This window comes from Thermobia domestica, chromosome 7 (assembly GCF_964235325.1).
Source record: "Thermobia domestica chromosome 7, izTheDome1.hap1.1, whole genome shotgun sequence".
In the NCBI taxonomy this organism is placed as follows: domain Eukaryota; kingdom Metazoa; phylum Arthropoda; class Insecta; order Zygentoma; family Lepismatidae; genus Thermobia; species Thermobia domestica.
This window is the reverse complement of record NC_137460.1, coordinates 123934640-123952183: the sequence shown is the minus strand read 5'-3', so window position 1 is coordinate 123952183 and position 17544 is coordinate 123934640. Positions and strand designations below refer to the sequence as shown.

At 34.7% G+C, this 17544-nt stretch overlaps 1 protein-coding gene across 1 annotated transcript in view; it reads left to right on the top strand.

The window, feature by feature from the left end:
- LOC145689324 (uncharacterized) overlaps positions 1-17544 on the top strand; it is a 49043-nt gene that overhangs the window by 20929 nt on the left and 10570 nt on the right. The window contains exons 4-7 of the mRNA XM_081763467.1: positions 4696-4820; positions 5123-5225; positions 9481-9769; positions 16459-16543. Coding sequence (XP_081619593.1) covers positions 4696-4820; positions 5123-5225; positions 9481-9769; positions 16459-16543 — 602 coding nt within the window. The remainder of the gene's footprint in view (positions 1-4695; positions 4821-5122; positions 5226-9480; positions 9770-16458; positions 16544-17544) is intronic.

Genomic DNA, 17544 nt, shown 5'->3' with positions numbered 1-17544 from the left:
GGAATGGATGGGCGCAGGTAGTAACGCACAGTGGAAACATATTAAACGTTGCTTACAGCAGGCTGCAGAAGAAGCAGTAGGTTACCGCGAACACAAAACTGCTAAGAAACCATGGGTTACAGAGCAGATGTTGCTGAAAATGAGGGAGAGAAATATGTTGATACAGAAGAGGGCAGAGAGATGTACAGAAAGTTAAATAATGAATTACGAAAAGAAGCAGACAGGGTGAGGGAAGAATTTTACAAAAGAAAACGCGAGGACAGAAAAATTAGAAAAAGTTGGGAAATATGAGGAAATGAACAAGGAGGTGAAATCTATGGAATTTCGGAGAAAACAAGAGGGTAGTATGATGGCAGTAGAAAAAAAGAATGGGAAGGTAGTCAGCGAGAGAAATGAGCTCATAGGAAGGTGGAAAGTATACGTTGAGGACTTATAGGAGAGTAGAGATAGACCGTGTAACCTAAATGTTGAAGTAGAAAATGAAGTAGGCGAGGATGATAAAGGATTTAGTATTCTTCGGGATGAGTTTGAAAAGGCTATATACGAGATTAAAAATGGAAAGGGAACCGGAATAGATAACATACCAATCGAATTCATTAAAAGTATAGGAGACAAGGGAAAGAAAGAATTGTTGCGACTATGCAATGAAATATGTGAAACAGGAGAATGGCCAAAATACCTTCTGAAAACGATCATGACACCGATGGCTAAGAAATCGAATTCAAAAAGATGTGAGGATTATAGAACTATTAGTCTCATATCTAAAGCAGCTAAAATTCTGTTCCGAATACTGAACAGAAGGTTATATGAAAGAACAAATAAAGATCTTCAGGACGAACAGTTTGGGCTCAGAAGAGGCAAGGGCACAAGAGTTGCAATTGGATTATTAAAGGCGATCGGTGAAAGATTTATATAAAAAGGGAAAGAGTTGCATGTTGTATTTATTGATCTAGAAAAGGCTTTTGACCGCGTGAATTGGGAATTGTTGTTGGGAGTTCTAACAAAGATAGGGTTGGAATGGAAAGACAGAAGTCTCATAAGAAACTTATACATGAACCAAGAAGTAAGTGTTAGGATAGGGGAAGAACCGACGGAAGAGAGTGCAATTGGAAGGGAAGTTCGACAAGGATGCAGCCTCTCGCCAACACTTAAAGTCTATCTAGATGAGATAGTGAAAAAGAGCCTACATGATGATGATGGCATTTTGGTAGGAGGTAGAATGATTAGATGGATAAGATTTGCAGACTATATGGCGCTTCTTGCAGAATCTGAAAAGAAAATCAATAAAATGTTAGAAAACATGAGAAAGGTCTTTGGAGAATATGAGATAAAAATAAATGTTAGAAAGAAAAACCCATGGTGATTGGAACGAAGAGGTCAATGTCAAATATAAAAGTAGGAGGGGAGAAAATATAACAAGTGGATTGTTTTCGATATCTGGGTAGTACTCTTAGTAATGACATTAAGTGCGAACGTGAAATAAAAGCAAGGATAGGAATGGTGAAAGAAGCCTTTAGGAGGAAGAAATGTCTGTTTTGTGGGACCTTGAATAAAGAGTTGAGAAAAAGACTCACAAAATACTTCGTGTGGAATGTTGTACTGTATGGGGCGGAAACGTGGATATTACGTAATGGTGACGAAAATTGGCTGGAAGCCCTCGAAATATGGGTGTGGAGAAGAATGGAAAGAATTTGTTAGCTCGAGCGGAAAACGAAAGAGAGTGTTAGAAATGGTGGGTGAGAAAAGAACACTTTTAGATGTTATTAGGAAGAGGAAGAGAAACTGGTTAGGACATTGCCTAAGAAGAGATTGTATCATGAAGGACGTCCTAGAGGGTATTGTGCCGTGAAAGAGAGGGAGGGGAAAAGGAGACTACAATTACTGGATGATATTAAAACGGATTTTAAACGAATGAGAGAGTGTTAGAAATGGTGGGTAGGAAAAGAACACTTTTAGATATTATTAGGAAGAGGAAGAGGAACTGGTTGGGACATTGCCTAAGAAGATATTTTATCATGAGAGACGTCCTAGAAGGTATGGTGGTGGGAAAAAAGAGGGAGGGGGCGAAGGAGACTTCAATTAATGGATGATATTAAAACTGAAAAATCATACGCGAAGACGAAGAGGTTAGCGGATGACCGTGGAGCATGGAAGCTTCTCAGCTGCGGCAAGTGACCTGCCAATAAGCCAGAATACCATAATGATGAAAGGTATCACAAATATTGAAGACTTACTTTCCATTACCTAACGACTAGGAATTTGGTAATCGCATTAGCAACAATGTCTCTTCGTAGCTACAAGCAACTAATTTGTCCAATCACTGAACGTGGAAAGATGATTTAATGACGTTAACAAATTTCATAATTTGCTGTAATTAGTTGCAAGTCGTTCCAAAATAATAGGTTTTTAAAATCAAAATAATACTTGTAATGGAAGTAATTTTAAAATTTGTCAACAGCCATTAAAATGTCTGATTGTTAATCATTTCGTATTTGTTTACAAAATTGGCTGTGTCCTTAATTTATAAGCAAAAGGAGATGACGTGGTTAATGAGGCAAGATGATAGAAAAACAACTACAAACAATTATGTTTTTTAACGAAATGAATGGAAATACAAAATTAGCAACAGGTATTTTCGTATACATAATGCCCTACATTATTTTCAACTTTCGTTTTGTATCTTAGTTCCAAAATGATAAGTCAGATTATACTGATGCAACAAGGATTCAAATTTCTTTAATATTTATTGTCTCATATTCTTACAAACAAATTAAAAATTTATATTGTGAGATATCTACATATTGTAACCAACCATGTATCTGGTCGCTTTTCAGGCTGCTATTTATTCGTAATCGACCAGGTAGTAGTCTGTCCTCCGTGGTCCTGCCAATATGTATTCTCCTGAAACCTGGACTAACCTCGGTAGGACGTTGAAGGACCTCTCCAGCAGGGGATTACCAAATTGTTTCCAAATATCTCGTCGCTCTCAAGTACGAGACGAGCATTAGGCGCCGAGAGGTTCCGTATCTCGTCTCGAAAACCTCAAGGGCAATCAGACGATCATCCAGACCATAACGCACACAAATTCACACAACGGACCATTCACACACACAACGAAAACATACTGGGTTAAATGACACTATACTTATTTATTACAATACTATTAAAAGAAGAACGAAGAGAAATGATCACAACACTTAACAATAGACACACACACACACACACATATATATATATATATATATATATATAATATATATATATATATATATATATATATATATATATATATATAAATACATCACTAAGATTACAATTCAGATTTCACTGTAAATGCTTTTCTCACACTATTGACGCACTTGGGGGAAGAGCACTTTGGAAAAGTTGCCAGGATAATCCGTCGTAGTAATCTAGTTACTGCTCCAAACAATCCTGAAACGTTGAAATTAGTCTTCAGCAAAATAACACAATTTCCAAAGTGGAACGGTAATGTTGGAGGCGCGTTTATAACGTACGCACAAGGTATGTGAACTTGGGACTTCACTAGGTGGGGCTAGGCGTAAGGAAACGTCCTTCATCGGTTAATAGCTTGTGCTCCTTAACACAAAGTCATACTTGATTCCCGACGCGACGTGCGTAATGGCTGCACAAAATTCCGGAGTCAAACTCCTCAAGCGAAAGGTTCGACATACAAGCTGCAATGGTTGACTGAAGAATGTTGGCAGTTCATTCTAAAAACCACTCAGTTAAATCACCGGCATGTACATGCAAAGAGAATACGGAAAAGAAATTATGTTAATTTTCGTCCACTCGCCACGACGCACCAGACATTGCGATAACTCAGGCGTGAAAAAGAACAAATAACTACCGGTAACTGGAAAAGCAATGTAGCTGGCGTCACTCTGGTTTCCGAACATCAGGTGTACTCTGATCTGCTCTAATCTACTGCAATATTTCCATTAACGATTAAAGAAAGCACTTAATTCAGTTCCAAATAACAGTAGAATATATATGGTGCATATTAATAAGTGCACTGTAATAATAACTGCAGGCGAAACACTGAAAAGGTTCGTCGCTCACTGCAACGTTCTCACCAAAAAACAATGCTTTAAATATATATATATAACAATGAAAGGCTTCTTTGTGCAGTTGCGTGGGAAGGAAGCAATTCCCACCAAAGAAAGAACTTATTTGCGTCGCAGAATGAAGTATAAAACGAAAATAATAATCACTGTCTTTACGAAATATACAGAGAGTCCACAAAAATACTTCTATAACCTCGTGACGTTTATAATTTAAATAAAAATAATAGTAATGATGTTTGATATTTAACCCTTCCTAATCGGTGCAGTGATTTTGATAATTTTTGGTACATCAGTGAAGGTTGGCCAACGTTAGATTTTTACTTTATTTTAGCAAAGGACGAAATGTGACAGACGTAAAATACATAAATAATATAAGCCATCGATAATAGCATCAAATCCATAGTTTCTGTGGCACTGAGGTGAATAGTGACAACTCAACTCGATTTAAGTTCAAAGTCATATTCCATGCATATCCTAACGTAGGAAAGGATTCAAGTACTTTCCATGATTCACTTTTCCATGCAAAGAAAGGGCACTTAAACTAGTCTACTTATAAACCAAAACACTGACATTTACAAGCATTGAATAATTATTGTTACTTTTCATATAGGCAAGGAAAATTCCTAAACTATCTTACATGGACTTCTATAGTAAGAAAGGACTTCAAGGTCATTTCATGAATACACTTTTCGGACCCTGCATTGGTTTCAATTCAGCAGTAGCAGCAGCTCAAGTGTAAGTGTCTCATAAATAGAGAGCAAACATAATTGTAGTTATTTTTATATTTTCTCTTTGTCTCTGGGTAAATTTTCAAACATATTCAATGATTTCAAATTCATTTTAGGAAAAAGTTATTTAATCAATTAGGGACTCTCGATTCTGCCAAGAAAATATACTTAGAAAGAATGTATATTAATACTTTATTAAATAACTTCAAATTTTAAAAAATACTAGTAATTTAGTATTATTTTTAAAACGTTTTAACACTAAATACTAAAAAAAATACTAAAGTAGTAACATTTTATTTTTATTTGAAGGTACGGCAATGACTATGCTGAACAACTGATATATAACTCTTCGTTAGAGAGTACTGATAGAACTCCATTCATGGCTCTTCTATATTTATCAATTGGAACAAAGGTGATGTAACTTTACTAATTGCTTTTAGAGAACTAAGTGTTGTTCAAATTTGATTTCACTTAATTGTAATAATTATCTACTGGAGTCAGAGCATGGAAAATAGTGCTCCAAAGTAGTTTCTAGTAATGCAGTGTTCTCGGAAGCTATGTCGACAAGTCCGTTTTTTTTATCAAATTCCGTTTTGCTGCGGTACTGAGAAGGGAGGGTCACGAAATGGCTCCGCTGAGATCCGAACGGGAAAATTTTGTTTGCATTTGATATGTTATAACTGGACGAATACCAAAGTTATACGTGCCACCGGACGGAATTCATGAGTTAGAACATATTTTGTAATGTAAAAGCTACAAAGGTGGCAGAACAGTTTGAACCGTGTCACTTGTTCGGAAACGTTGAGTAAATAAAAACTCGGCGAACACGTATCCAATCGTTTTCAGGGACATATTTTCTTTTTGGGATAAAAATGTTAGCTGTAGGGTCCACCGCACGGTCATAATATAAACAAAAAGTTAATTGAAAAGTCGATTGACTTCCGTATAAATAAGGAAACGATTAAACAATTGTGAAAACTGGAACGGAAGTGTGGCGTTGTTTTCAATGTACAATAATTTATTTTAAAACGTCTAGTCCCAGGGCCCCACAAGGTCCCAGGTGGGGTCCAACTAAAAAGTTTCAAATGTCAAGAGGGATTAAGTCACGCATCATTGGAAAGCTGTTGTTAAATGAAAGAAGATAGAGGAAGTCTCGACTTTCTACGACAAATCTCTGCAAAATGGTGACGAGTCTAAATGTAAACAAAACTTTGATTGAAAATCTATATCCACCTAGAATCCAAGATGGCAGCTTACAACTTATGTCATTCATACAAGTACAAATTTAAATATCCATTTTTTCTTTATTGTGCAGTTAGAAACAATAGGATGACTAAAGAATAATTGAATTTCTATTCACGTCAACTATTATTTCATACTGTAAGAATACATACAGTATATGTTTTGTTCCTAATGCACGTTTGTCACGGTTCTCTCGATATCACTTACGTGAATACAACGAACATGCGATGGACACACAACTCTGACTTGCTATTCAAACTGCTAATCAAAAGTTGAATACCTTCGGGTATTTTTCTAATTTTACCTTACGTAGTTCATACATAAAGGACTTGCTGCACCAGTCAGATTGGGGGCTCTATTGTAACGTATTCGTGATGGTTGCATTTGTATGCCATTCATTGGTTTCAGCGCAATATTTGAAGCGATATACATATATATATATATATATATATATATATATATATATATATATATATATATATATATATATATATATATATATATATATATAACATACGAAATTACCGAGCAGTACCAAACCACGTGCAAATCATTTCAGTGCATCGAGCTGGGCAAACTTTGTTGGTTTGGCACAATATTCCAAGAAGTATCATATTTATATATAAACTCATTTTTCATTCTGGCAGAAACATCGGATTACAGATAATACTCTTTGATATTTTGTGGATATTTGCTATTAACCATGAAGGTAAATACCACATTTCGGTTTTGCAACACTAGTGGTTTGAGCTGGACATGCCTTCTATACATATTGCGACATTTTGAACTCAAGATGTCGCGTTTTTGAACATTTCCCATCTTTTCGTCACCTGGGCTTACTGATCAACATCCATATAAAATTAGGTTTTCGTAGCTTCAGCAGTTTGGTATGCCTATCCTTCCGATATAGGTTTTAAGCGGCCATCTTGGGTTTCCAATTAAGCTTTTGCTTACATTTTAACCCGTCACCATTTTCCACACGGATGTTGTACAAATTCGAGACTTGCTCCATATTTTCCCATTTAACAACAGCGTTCGAACAATGTTCTACTTAACCCTTCTTAAAATTTGAAACATTTTAGTTGGACCCCACCTGGGGCCCTGGGACTAGACATTTGAACTTAAATCATCGTACGTTGATAATAATATTATATTTCCGTTCCTGTTTTCCCATTTGTTTTATCGTTTCCCATTTATAGGGAATGACATGGATTTTCAATTGTTTTTGTTTACATTTTGACCCGCCATAATTTTGGTTGTGTAGAGAGTCGAGACTTACTCAATTTTCTTTCATGTTACAACAGCTTTCAAACGATGTGCTATTTAACCCATTTGCCATTTAAAACTTTGAGTTGGACCCCGTCTAGGACCCTCAGAGGGATCCTGGGGTAAAATATTTTACCTGAAAAAGTACGTCCTTAAAAATGATGGGATATGTGTTTGCCGAGTTTTCGATTTAAACAACCGTTTCCGAACAAATGACTCGATTGAAAATATTCTGCCATTTTTTTCCTTTTTTGTAGCTTTGACATTACAAAATATGTTCTAACTCAGGATATTCCGCCTAGTGCCACATACAACTTTGGTATTCGTCTAGTTATAACATATCAAATGCAAACACAATTCTCTTGTTCGGATCTCAGCACAGCAACTTCGTGACCCTCCCTTGTAAGCATACATAATGGAGATAACCCTTTAGCTGATGCATCTCATAAGGATATCCTGGATGAGGCATGCCTTCTAATGTCATTTTGGTAGTTCAAACGTGAACAATGATTGTGTGTCATGCAGACTAATCCAAGCTATTCTTGTCTATGATGAAGACAAAGCAATAGAATTCGTACTTTTCGTACAGCCTAATATAACACATTAAATTGGAATGTATTCTTGCAATTGTCCAAACTCTCTCTGGAAATAATGTTTATATATGCGCCCTTTCTTGTGTGACAACTGTCAAAAACCGAATCTGGGTAGGAACAACATGTATGCAGAAGCGTAATGACATGTAGCGAACAAAAATATGGCCACATAAATTCGTCTGCTATCTAACCTCGTTAAACAATAACTAATTTTTCATAGTTTAACAAATACCAATCTAAATTAATAGAGATGACCCTGAGTTACACTTCGGGTGTTCTGGATTCAGTGGCTTCAAGGTAGTTAAATCCTTGCGAAATAGACATTAACTTCCGATATGATGAAACATCTTTCTGCCGAGCCTTCAATGTTGAAAGGAGATAAATAAGTGACATTTTAAGGAGAAAGAGAAGTCAGGTAGTACAAAAGGAAAACGAGGAAAAGAGGACTGTGGTTAGAAATTAAGGACTTAGGAATAAATTGTTGCTGAGGAAACAGGGAGTCAAACATTTAGAAACGCTAAATATGGTTTAGATTTGATTAGAGAAAATGGAAGAATGAAAATAAGATTAAAAGATAATATATAGAATTAGTTGTAAAGAATATAATATGAAAATATAACATAAACAGAAATTAGATTATACGAAAGAATAGTACGACGTAACGACGATTCTAGAGTACAGAGATACAACAGTGCCCTAGGGAAGTATGTTAAAGAACTATGCCATGGAGTACATTGGGACAAAACAGAAGTGCTGTAGAGGCAGAAATGAAGCGTGATGCGAAAGTGGGTAAAAGTTCAATGAATTAAGGAAAGCGAGAAGGACGTGTTGATAAATTGGACTAGGAGGCTTACGTTTTGTGAGTTATGGAATTTAGTGCTATAAAAAATAGAACATAAAGAATTATAAGAAAACAATGAAACACATATGAATATTGCTATATAAGCAGGTGTCCAAAATTCACAAGTCCTACAAGCTACAAGCTCCAAAATGCTACAAGCTAATAATTGCTATTCTAGGTAGTACCTTTATGAATCGTTGGGAAAAATAAAAACAATAACTTTGATGTTAATATATATACTAGGACAAATAAACTAAACTCTAAAGCAATTTTATGTATTATTCATTAAATTATTCAAGGCAGAAATTATTTATTAAATTTGAGACTAACTGTTATTAACATATTTCTGTAAAGTAAATTAATGATAGAAGGTAAGCCAAGAATTTTAGGCTAATTAATTGTAGCAGAATATTAATAAGTATTTATTTACTAAATCTCAGTAATGTAATTATTAATTTGACAATTAAAAATACGTCTGTTACACCCTTCAGAAGTATAATTATACAGATGTACCACTCATATAGCAAAGTGAATGTATTTACATTATAATTCATCAGTCATCTGAGTAGGAAACATTTAAACAGTTTTTCCTTAGTTGTGTGAAGACGTCAGTAAAGGTGGATAGTTTATTTATCTTTTCAGTGATATTCAGATAAATTTTCCATACATTTATGTTCTTTTTATCGCATTTGGTATCCTTAATTTTATATTGGTTTTGTTATTAGGTGTACGCAAGTTCTCCATATGACTATCCTCAGAAAATTCTAAATAATATTGTCTATGATAAAGGAATAAATGACCAGAACTTTCATGTATATAGTACAGACATAATTCCTCTGGTGAGCTCTCCTAGCCTTCGCAAGTTATCTCCTAAGCAGAGGAAGTGCTATTTTAGAACAGAAGTAATGCTTGATGTCAGCCCTTATTATAGTGAACATTCATGTAGAATACAGTATGAATACGAAAACATAATGGAAATTTGCCAATGCTCACCACCGCTCTTCCAAAATCACGGTAAGTTATTTCTTTTTGCAAACCTAACTACATCAACTTTGGTGACAGGATATTTTAATGGAATTGTATTGTTCAAGCTGAGGTTGAGATACTTTGAGAGAGAACATCCAACAGAAAAATTGTATTTCCAATACAAGGAAAATGATGGTTTATATTATTCGAACAAGCATAAGTAACAAAATAAATGCCAACTCTCTAACAGAGAGACGTAAGAAAACCTTTTGACTTACCTATAAATATAACACTTTCTAATTCAAATTATGTGAACCTTTTTTTTGTAATGATTTTCGTTGTATATATAAACTTAGCATGTTAATACTTTTGTTTGAAGATATGCAAGTAAACTAATTTTCTATTCTTGCCGTGACGAAAATATACAAATTTATTTCGTCAATAAACTTTGCGTTTTAAATGAGTAAAATAATAACTACTTTCAAACAGGATTTATTTAAGTATTTATTTTCTTAAAAAAAAATAAGCATTTCTTATTAATATTATACTTAATAGAACACTTGGCAGCCTTGCAATAATTCTATGAACCTGATAACAGTTAACATTGTCTTGGTGATTTTCTTCAACCGTTATACAAAATCTTTGAGTGCGTTTAACAAAATATTATTTGGGACTATTACGCTACTTCTCTTAAATGACACTAGGACTTATTTTAATATGACTGGAAAAAATGCAATGATGGAAATTATTATTTCTTAATTATGCCCTGATATATCTATTTTCGGCTGACATATTTCGACATGAAGAATAGTATGCAATGTTACGAAAATTTATGGATATCAGTCTTCATCTACATCTTATACTAATTGAGAATTAAATGCTTGTTGATCTAATAAATCTGTTTAAAATTATTCGTTATCTTATTTATGTAAATTCCATATATAATATTTGTGAATATTTACCATTTTAATTATGACTTATTTTATGTAGGGAGTCTGATGCCGTGCAATGTACATGGACTAGCTTGTGTTGCTCACCAACGAGGTAACAATTATTACTTCTGTAACTATCGAAATGACTGTTCTTGCATTTTGATATAAATAAGTTTATATTTGACGTTTTGTTAAACAATTATAATATACTCTATCCGGAAAATTGTCAGGACTTTATTATATAAATGATATTAGAGTATATGCGATATATGTGTAAAATTAAAATTTGATGATTAATTTATCTTCATATTACTTAGTATTTTCTAGTATATGGAAGTTGATACTTCATTTAAAATATCATTCAAGAATTTATTTTTTTCCAGTTTAGCCATATCACTAGCAAATTACATGATTATACACAGGGGTGGACTGGCTTTGTAAAAAGGGCGCGGTCACATATTCTGGGAGGGCGCCGTCCATCCGAAGCTTTCGCTTGTATGGAATACTCCCTCCTAATAAAAGGAAGAGCCGGGAGCTTTCCCCGGTAGTACACAAAAAACAACAAAAGATTAAGTAGCTATTGCAGTTAATTACGATAGAATTATACATGTTCAATATTTTCATAAGCAAAGAGACTTTGAGTACTAAATATATTAGGTCTATCTAAATCTGCACACTTTAACTGAGACTACAAAAATCACACCAGTTGTTTCAATTCTTCGGCTACATTTGTTAACAGAATAATTATAACTGAAGATTTGAGTTAAGTTTGGGGCTTATGCTATTTTTCATACTTTTGTCCTTTTAAAGCTATGTTCATCATAACATTAACTTATTTTTCATCTATTTTTAAAACCGTTGATAAAAAGTATACATGAAATATTTACTACAAAAGTAAATTTAGAATTATATACCTCCTAGCAAAAAAAGAAATTCAAAAACAAAACTGGAAAATGAAAGTAAAGTCACTACTTTATGCTTGAAGGAGCCTTCGCATCTCCTTGCTTTTCTCACACATTTTGTCAATAATAAGATTGTTGTCTATTTTGGTAAGAATGTCTCTTTCTGAGTTCATCAAGAACAATCAGGGTGCGAATTACCGGGGGAATGAGAGGGATTTTCCCTCTCAATCACATTTTATTCCCCCCAAAGAAGTCAGCTGAAGTATACCCACCGGGGATGCTCGCTTCCCCCTCCCCCCAAACTATGCTCAGTAGAACTCCAAATTTCTTCGGAATGATCGATGTAAACTATTCAGTTTGGTCATTTCTACTTACCACCTAATTACCCACTATTTTCAACGTTGTTTAGTTGAACTATATTATTATGACTACGGTTGTTACTTGCAACTGTACCTTCGTACCCTTCAGTTCGTCATCGTTCGTGAATTTGAATGTACTAATTGCGTATAACAAAGCCACATATGGATTTATAAATGTTCTTAACGGTTGGCCAAGAAGAAGTAAACAAATAGCTTCTTCCACCATACTTGGCGAAGTTCGGACATGTCATATTCATCCTCTACATTTGTATCGATTATCATCTTATTTTAATTTTTGTTATAACATGTTATTTCATTTTCCAATGTACTCTTTGTTAGCACATGGTCTTCATTCCTTAGTAGTTTGTGTGTATGCAACTCAAAAGTTGCATTTAATTTGCGATAATTAGCATAGTAATCACTGCCTTTGACAGTTTATTTACGGAAATGAACTTTTGAAACTGTTCTCAAAATCTGAGAAATAGGTATTCTTTCGTAAGTATATGTTAACGTACGCGCTGGGGATACCCTCCTAGTAAGCAGACATGTTAGTGAAGGAGATTTTTAGGTGAATAAGCGCATAATTGAAGATTTGTTTCAGCATTTGTTAATACGACTGGTTCTCTGTGTCATTGTCCGTGTCTATATAAGCATTTCAACTGGAGCGTTTTTTTTTTTTTAAGTTAACCCTTCATTTTTCCATCCTTCTTATCGCTGTACAGTTTGCTGTCCACGCTAATAATATTGTCTGAAAAACTTTATTTGAATAACGTAGCCCATAGTGAATCAACTCATCTGCAACCTAACAGTAAAGTAATTGTAAGTGTTGACTTCCTGAGCCCCATCATGGAATCGATATTTGGAGGGAAAAAAGTCGTGAAGAGCGCAGCTTTAGCGGGGAGTAGAAGCACAAGCTCGAAATTTGAATTGAGATATTTTAAATATTTGGCCTTCGATTTGACCTTGATGTCAGAAATCGAGACCAGCAACATTACATTGCTCCTTTGATAGGCTAATATCTAGATTTTCTTTTTCTTTTTTTTTTTTTAATGTCCGGTGTAACATAATTTTAGTGGTTTTCATAAGACTGAAGTTTTTTTTTTCTACCTGTATGTAATAACGCAAAGTGGAAGATTTCAATATGAGTGGAAAAATTAACATATGCTTGTGATCATGGCTATCGCTCGGGCCGAATTATTAACTAAATAAACCTTAGAGAGCTACGGGGACAAGAGTGAGCACAACATTTAAATATGTTCAGAAAGGTTTGGTGGTGTGTGTCAAACAATATATACGTGCATAGTTATTGTCGGTAGATTTATTAAATTAATAAATCTCTTTTTTATTACAGATGTCACATACACACAAACACACACACACACACACACACACACATATATATATATATATATATATATATATATATATATATATATATATATATATATATATATATATATATATATATGGGGGGTAAGGCATTATTGTCTCATTTTGAAATTTGCACCTTCAGACTTTATGTTCTGTCGGCCTAATTTTATCCCTCAAATATAGATTATCTAATTCGCACACTGAGAACAATGATTCCAGATGTTCATCTGTAAGTCTTGAATGGGGTCTTGTTTTTATGTATCTGAGCTTTGAAAATGCTCGCTCACAGGACACTTGTGTTGCCGGTAATGTAAGGAGATACTTATAAACTTTGAATAATTCTTGAGTACATATGGTACTGCAGAATCACATCGAAGGCGCGCTTAAAGCAAGAATTGCACTTCACTCCATCACATTCTATAGACCTTAAATCCACAATATCGTCAGTCGGCCCCAAATATTCCTTCTCATCCTGCATGAAATCTTCAGAAAACTTGTCCTCTTCAATCAAATCTTCAATCGTACGAACCTCAACAGATTCTTGATTCTTATCTTGGTTGTCATAAGGGGATTTTGAAAAGTCTTCCCACATTGATGAAAACGAAAGAAGCTCTTCTTTAAGTTTTCCCTCTTCACAATCAGGAATTAATTCAGTGATTCTTTTCAGTGACAACGAAGCCAGACTTAAACTCTTGACCTTCTTAGGATCAAAACACTATAAATCTAAGTATAAGCTTTGATTTTCAGCAAATCGTTCCTGCATGCTGTTAGAAATTTGGTCTAGAACACAGTTGAAAACGGTTACTTCAAATCTTTATTTACTGTCTTCAATTACTTCATCAGAAGCTGATTCTCCTGCCATTTTCTTTCTTTTTCTGCATCTTACCTCAGGCAATTCTGTTTCTATAAGAACTTGTTCTAGACTAGGAACATCTGTAATGAGTCCTTCAATACTTTTTGACATTTCTGTTGCAAAATGTTCTGCTGCTTTGTAGACTTCGTCAAACTGATCCCTAGCTTCTTTCAACCTATTTTGAGTTGAGGATATCAGGCGCCATGCTTGGACACAGTCTAAGTTTTTTGTTTGCAAGTAGTCTGATAAGGTGTGGTATGCTGAAAAATCAATAAAAACATCACAGCCACAATGATAGTCTCAAAGGAGCACAACTTTCGAATGAGACATTGCATCATGTCTGACTTTGGAATTGAATTCTTGCGAGTTGCCAATCACACTTAAAGCTGTTACGAGTTCCACGTGGCTATATACTGGTTTTGATTTTCTTGGTCTTGTATCCTTTGAGTCAGGTGCCCAGTAATGAAAGTGTCCAAATATTTTTACAGCAGCGTTGCTTTTACTTCTCCATCGAGTTATCCCAATAGCCTCAAGACGGACGCTTGGGTTTTGTTCCAAGTACACCTCAAGTCGTTTCTGGGATTCTTTCAAAAATATCTGAATTTCCGGGAGAAGCCCAAAGAAAGATATACAAACACCCAAACTCTGGACGATGTCAGTTATCACCAAGTTCAACACATGTGAATAGCACCATATGTAAATGTGTTTCGGATGTATCTCTTTCAGCTTTGCTGTCACACCTCTATGTAGTCCACTCATATTTGACGCTCCATCAGAAGCGTCTGCCACAAATTTTTCGATAGGTCTTTTTACTTCAGCCAAAGACTGTTCGAGGGTTTGAAAGAGGTCCTCTCCTGTTGTTGAAATCACATGTTTGAGGGCAATAACTCTTTCCTGAACAAATCCATTGTTCACATACCGAAGCACTATGGAGCACTGGGCATATGAGGAGACATCTAGGGTCGTGTCCATCATGACAGAAAAAACTCCAGCTTGGTTAACTTCTTTGGCAATTGCTGTTTTAATTTCAAGTGTATATTCTATATACATTACGTATTTGGGCATCTTATAATTTTGTATATGTATACTTTTTCAATGTGCATACGTACGTAAAATAATATATCTACTATATTATAAATGCCATTGTATGTTTGTATGTATGTATGAATATGTTCCACATCTCCTCCTACACAGTTCAACCGATTTTGAGCAAACTTGGCATAAATATTCTTTGGCACCAGGTAATCAACACTGTCGGGGTTAGCAACCCCCAACGCTCCCTTTTGCAGAGGGGGGAGGGGGTGGAAACTTGAACCCAATGCTATTTAAATGGGGGTTATAACAGTACGAATGGTTTTAATGGTATAACGTAAGAACGAGAAAAATAATTTTAACGAAATTTTGGAAACATATAGGTTATAGTGTGACATAAAACAGCCTTGGTATATAACACCACTAGCGGGCCTAACGGCGGGAGTGGGAGGGAGAGACATGTAAAAATGATCCAAAATGACCGAGATTAGAGTCAAATCAATATATTTCGAAGTCGCTGAGATCATTAATGGTAACACCAAAGCCTAAAACAGAAAGAGCAAGGCCGAGTAAAGACCGGATCTGGGGGCGAAGTTTGGGGTTGGTAAGGGTGATATGTAAAAATCATCCAAAATGACCGATATTAGAGTCAAATCTATATATTTAGGGGTAAATCTAATATCATTAATAGCATTCCCACGCCGAAAACAAAGAGCGAGGCCGCAGGCCGAGCAAATACCAGGGTCTAGAGTGGGGTCCTAGCTGGTCAAAGGCTAGTGAATTTACAAAATAATTATGTAGCTTTGTTTTTTTTCTTTTGTTGTTGTTGTTTTTTTTTTAATATGTTCTGAGAGGAAACTGTGAGCCTTCCCGAGGCTAACACGGGTCTTAGTCCCTCCCGAGGAGGGCGCAAAGGCACTGATGTGAGGAGGGCGCAGCGGCCATCGGGCCGGTACTTGATTATGGCCAGTCCACCCCTGATTATACATAATTATTATTTACATATATTGTTTCTCTGAATCAAAATTAGAACATCATGTCGTTGAGATCTTTAAACTGGAGATAACAGTCCAGTCTTACAAAGCTCCTCTCGTGGTTAAAAAGTTGGAGTAGAACCTTTAGTGGAGGACCCTGCTTTGTATCTGGTGGGTGCATATATGGTTGGATTCGTTGCTAAGGTGAAGTTTCATTTGATACTTATTGTCTAAGCTAAGAGGATCGTTAACCATGATACCCACTGACCAATAGATCAAACAAGTACATAATTGTTATTCTTTATTTATTACAGATATTCAATCAAAGAATAGCAGTTGTAATTGCTATCCGACATGTGATATGGAGAGATTTTACATCAACAAGGTTGGGAGCTATACGTAAGTTTTCCGAATTGTTTATACTAATCTAATACTAGAACTATATAAAAAGATCAAACTACTGTAATAAATTACATTAATAACAATAGTAGCCTTGAAAGGAAAGGAAACACATAAAGATGGAGCATGCACCAATTAATATATTTCATTAATCTGAAGAAAATTACATGAGTGAGGAGATGGTACCAAAAAGTTCTGAAGTCTAAGATAGTTGTTCTTATAATGACCACGGTACCTGTTAAATTGAAATTGGCATTGAAATACACTCCCATCCACAAGGAAAGTAGACAGGTGTCGTCATACAAAATGATTAACGATACCTAGCATAAAATATTATTATTATCCACAATTTAAAGGTTCTTTGTCTCTAATATTGTCCAAACATGAAGCATATATCAATGAATAGCAAATCGACGTGAAGAAACTAAGACACCGCAAATGCTAAACACCCATGGATCTGGAGAAATAATGTAATGTTACAAAACATGTATTATAATTTATTGTTCTCGTCCTGCTAGGATATATTATTCATTTAGTAAAATATACAGTTATGTATAATGTTTCACATATGCGTGTTTATATATATATATATATATTCATTGATATATATATCTAGGAATAGGTGTATTATTCTCCGCAACAGTGTAATAATTGTTCCCAGTAGGATTAAAACAATTATTATGCAAACTTTATGACTTTTCCTTTTTTTCCTTTTTATTTTCTCCAAAAATAAAATATTTAGCCTCAATTATGTCATATATATATATATATATATATATATATATATATATATATATATATATATATATATATATATATTTGTGTGTGTGTTTTTGTGTATGTTTGTGTGTAGCCGGTTCAAAAGAAGACAATGGTAAGTTCCACCTTCAATGAAATAGGATTATTAGATGAAATGGATCAGGAAAGAACAAGAGATAGTACGTAGGTCGTTTTATTTCAGAAGCGTACTTATATTTACAGATAGCAAGGGAACTTTGGTA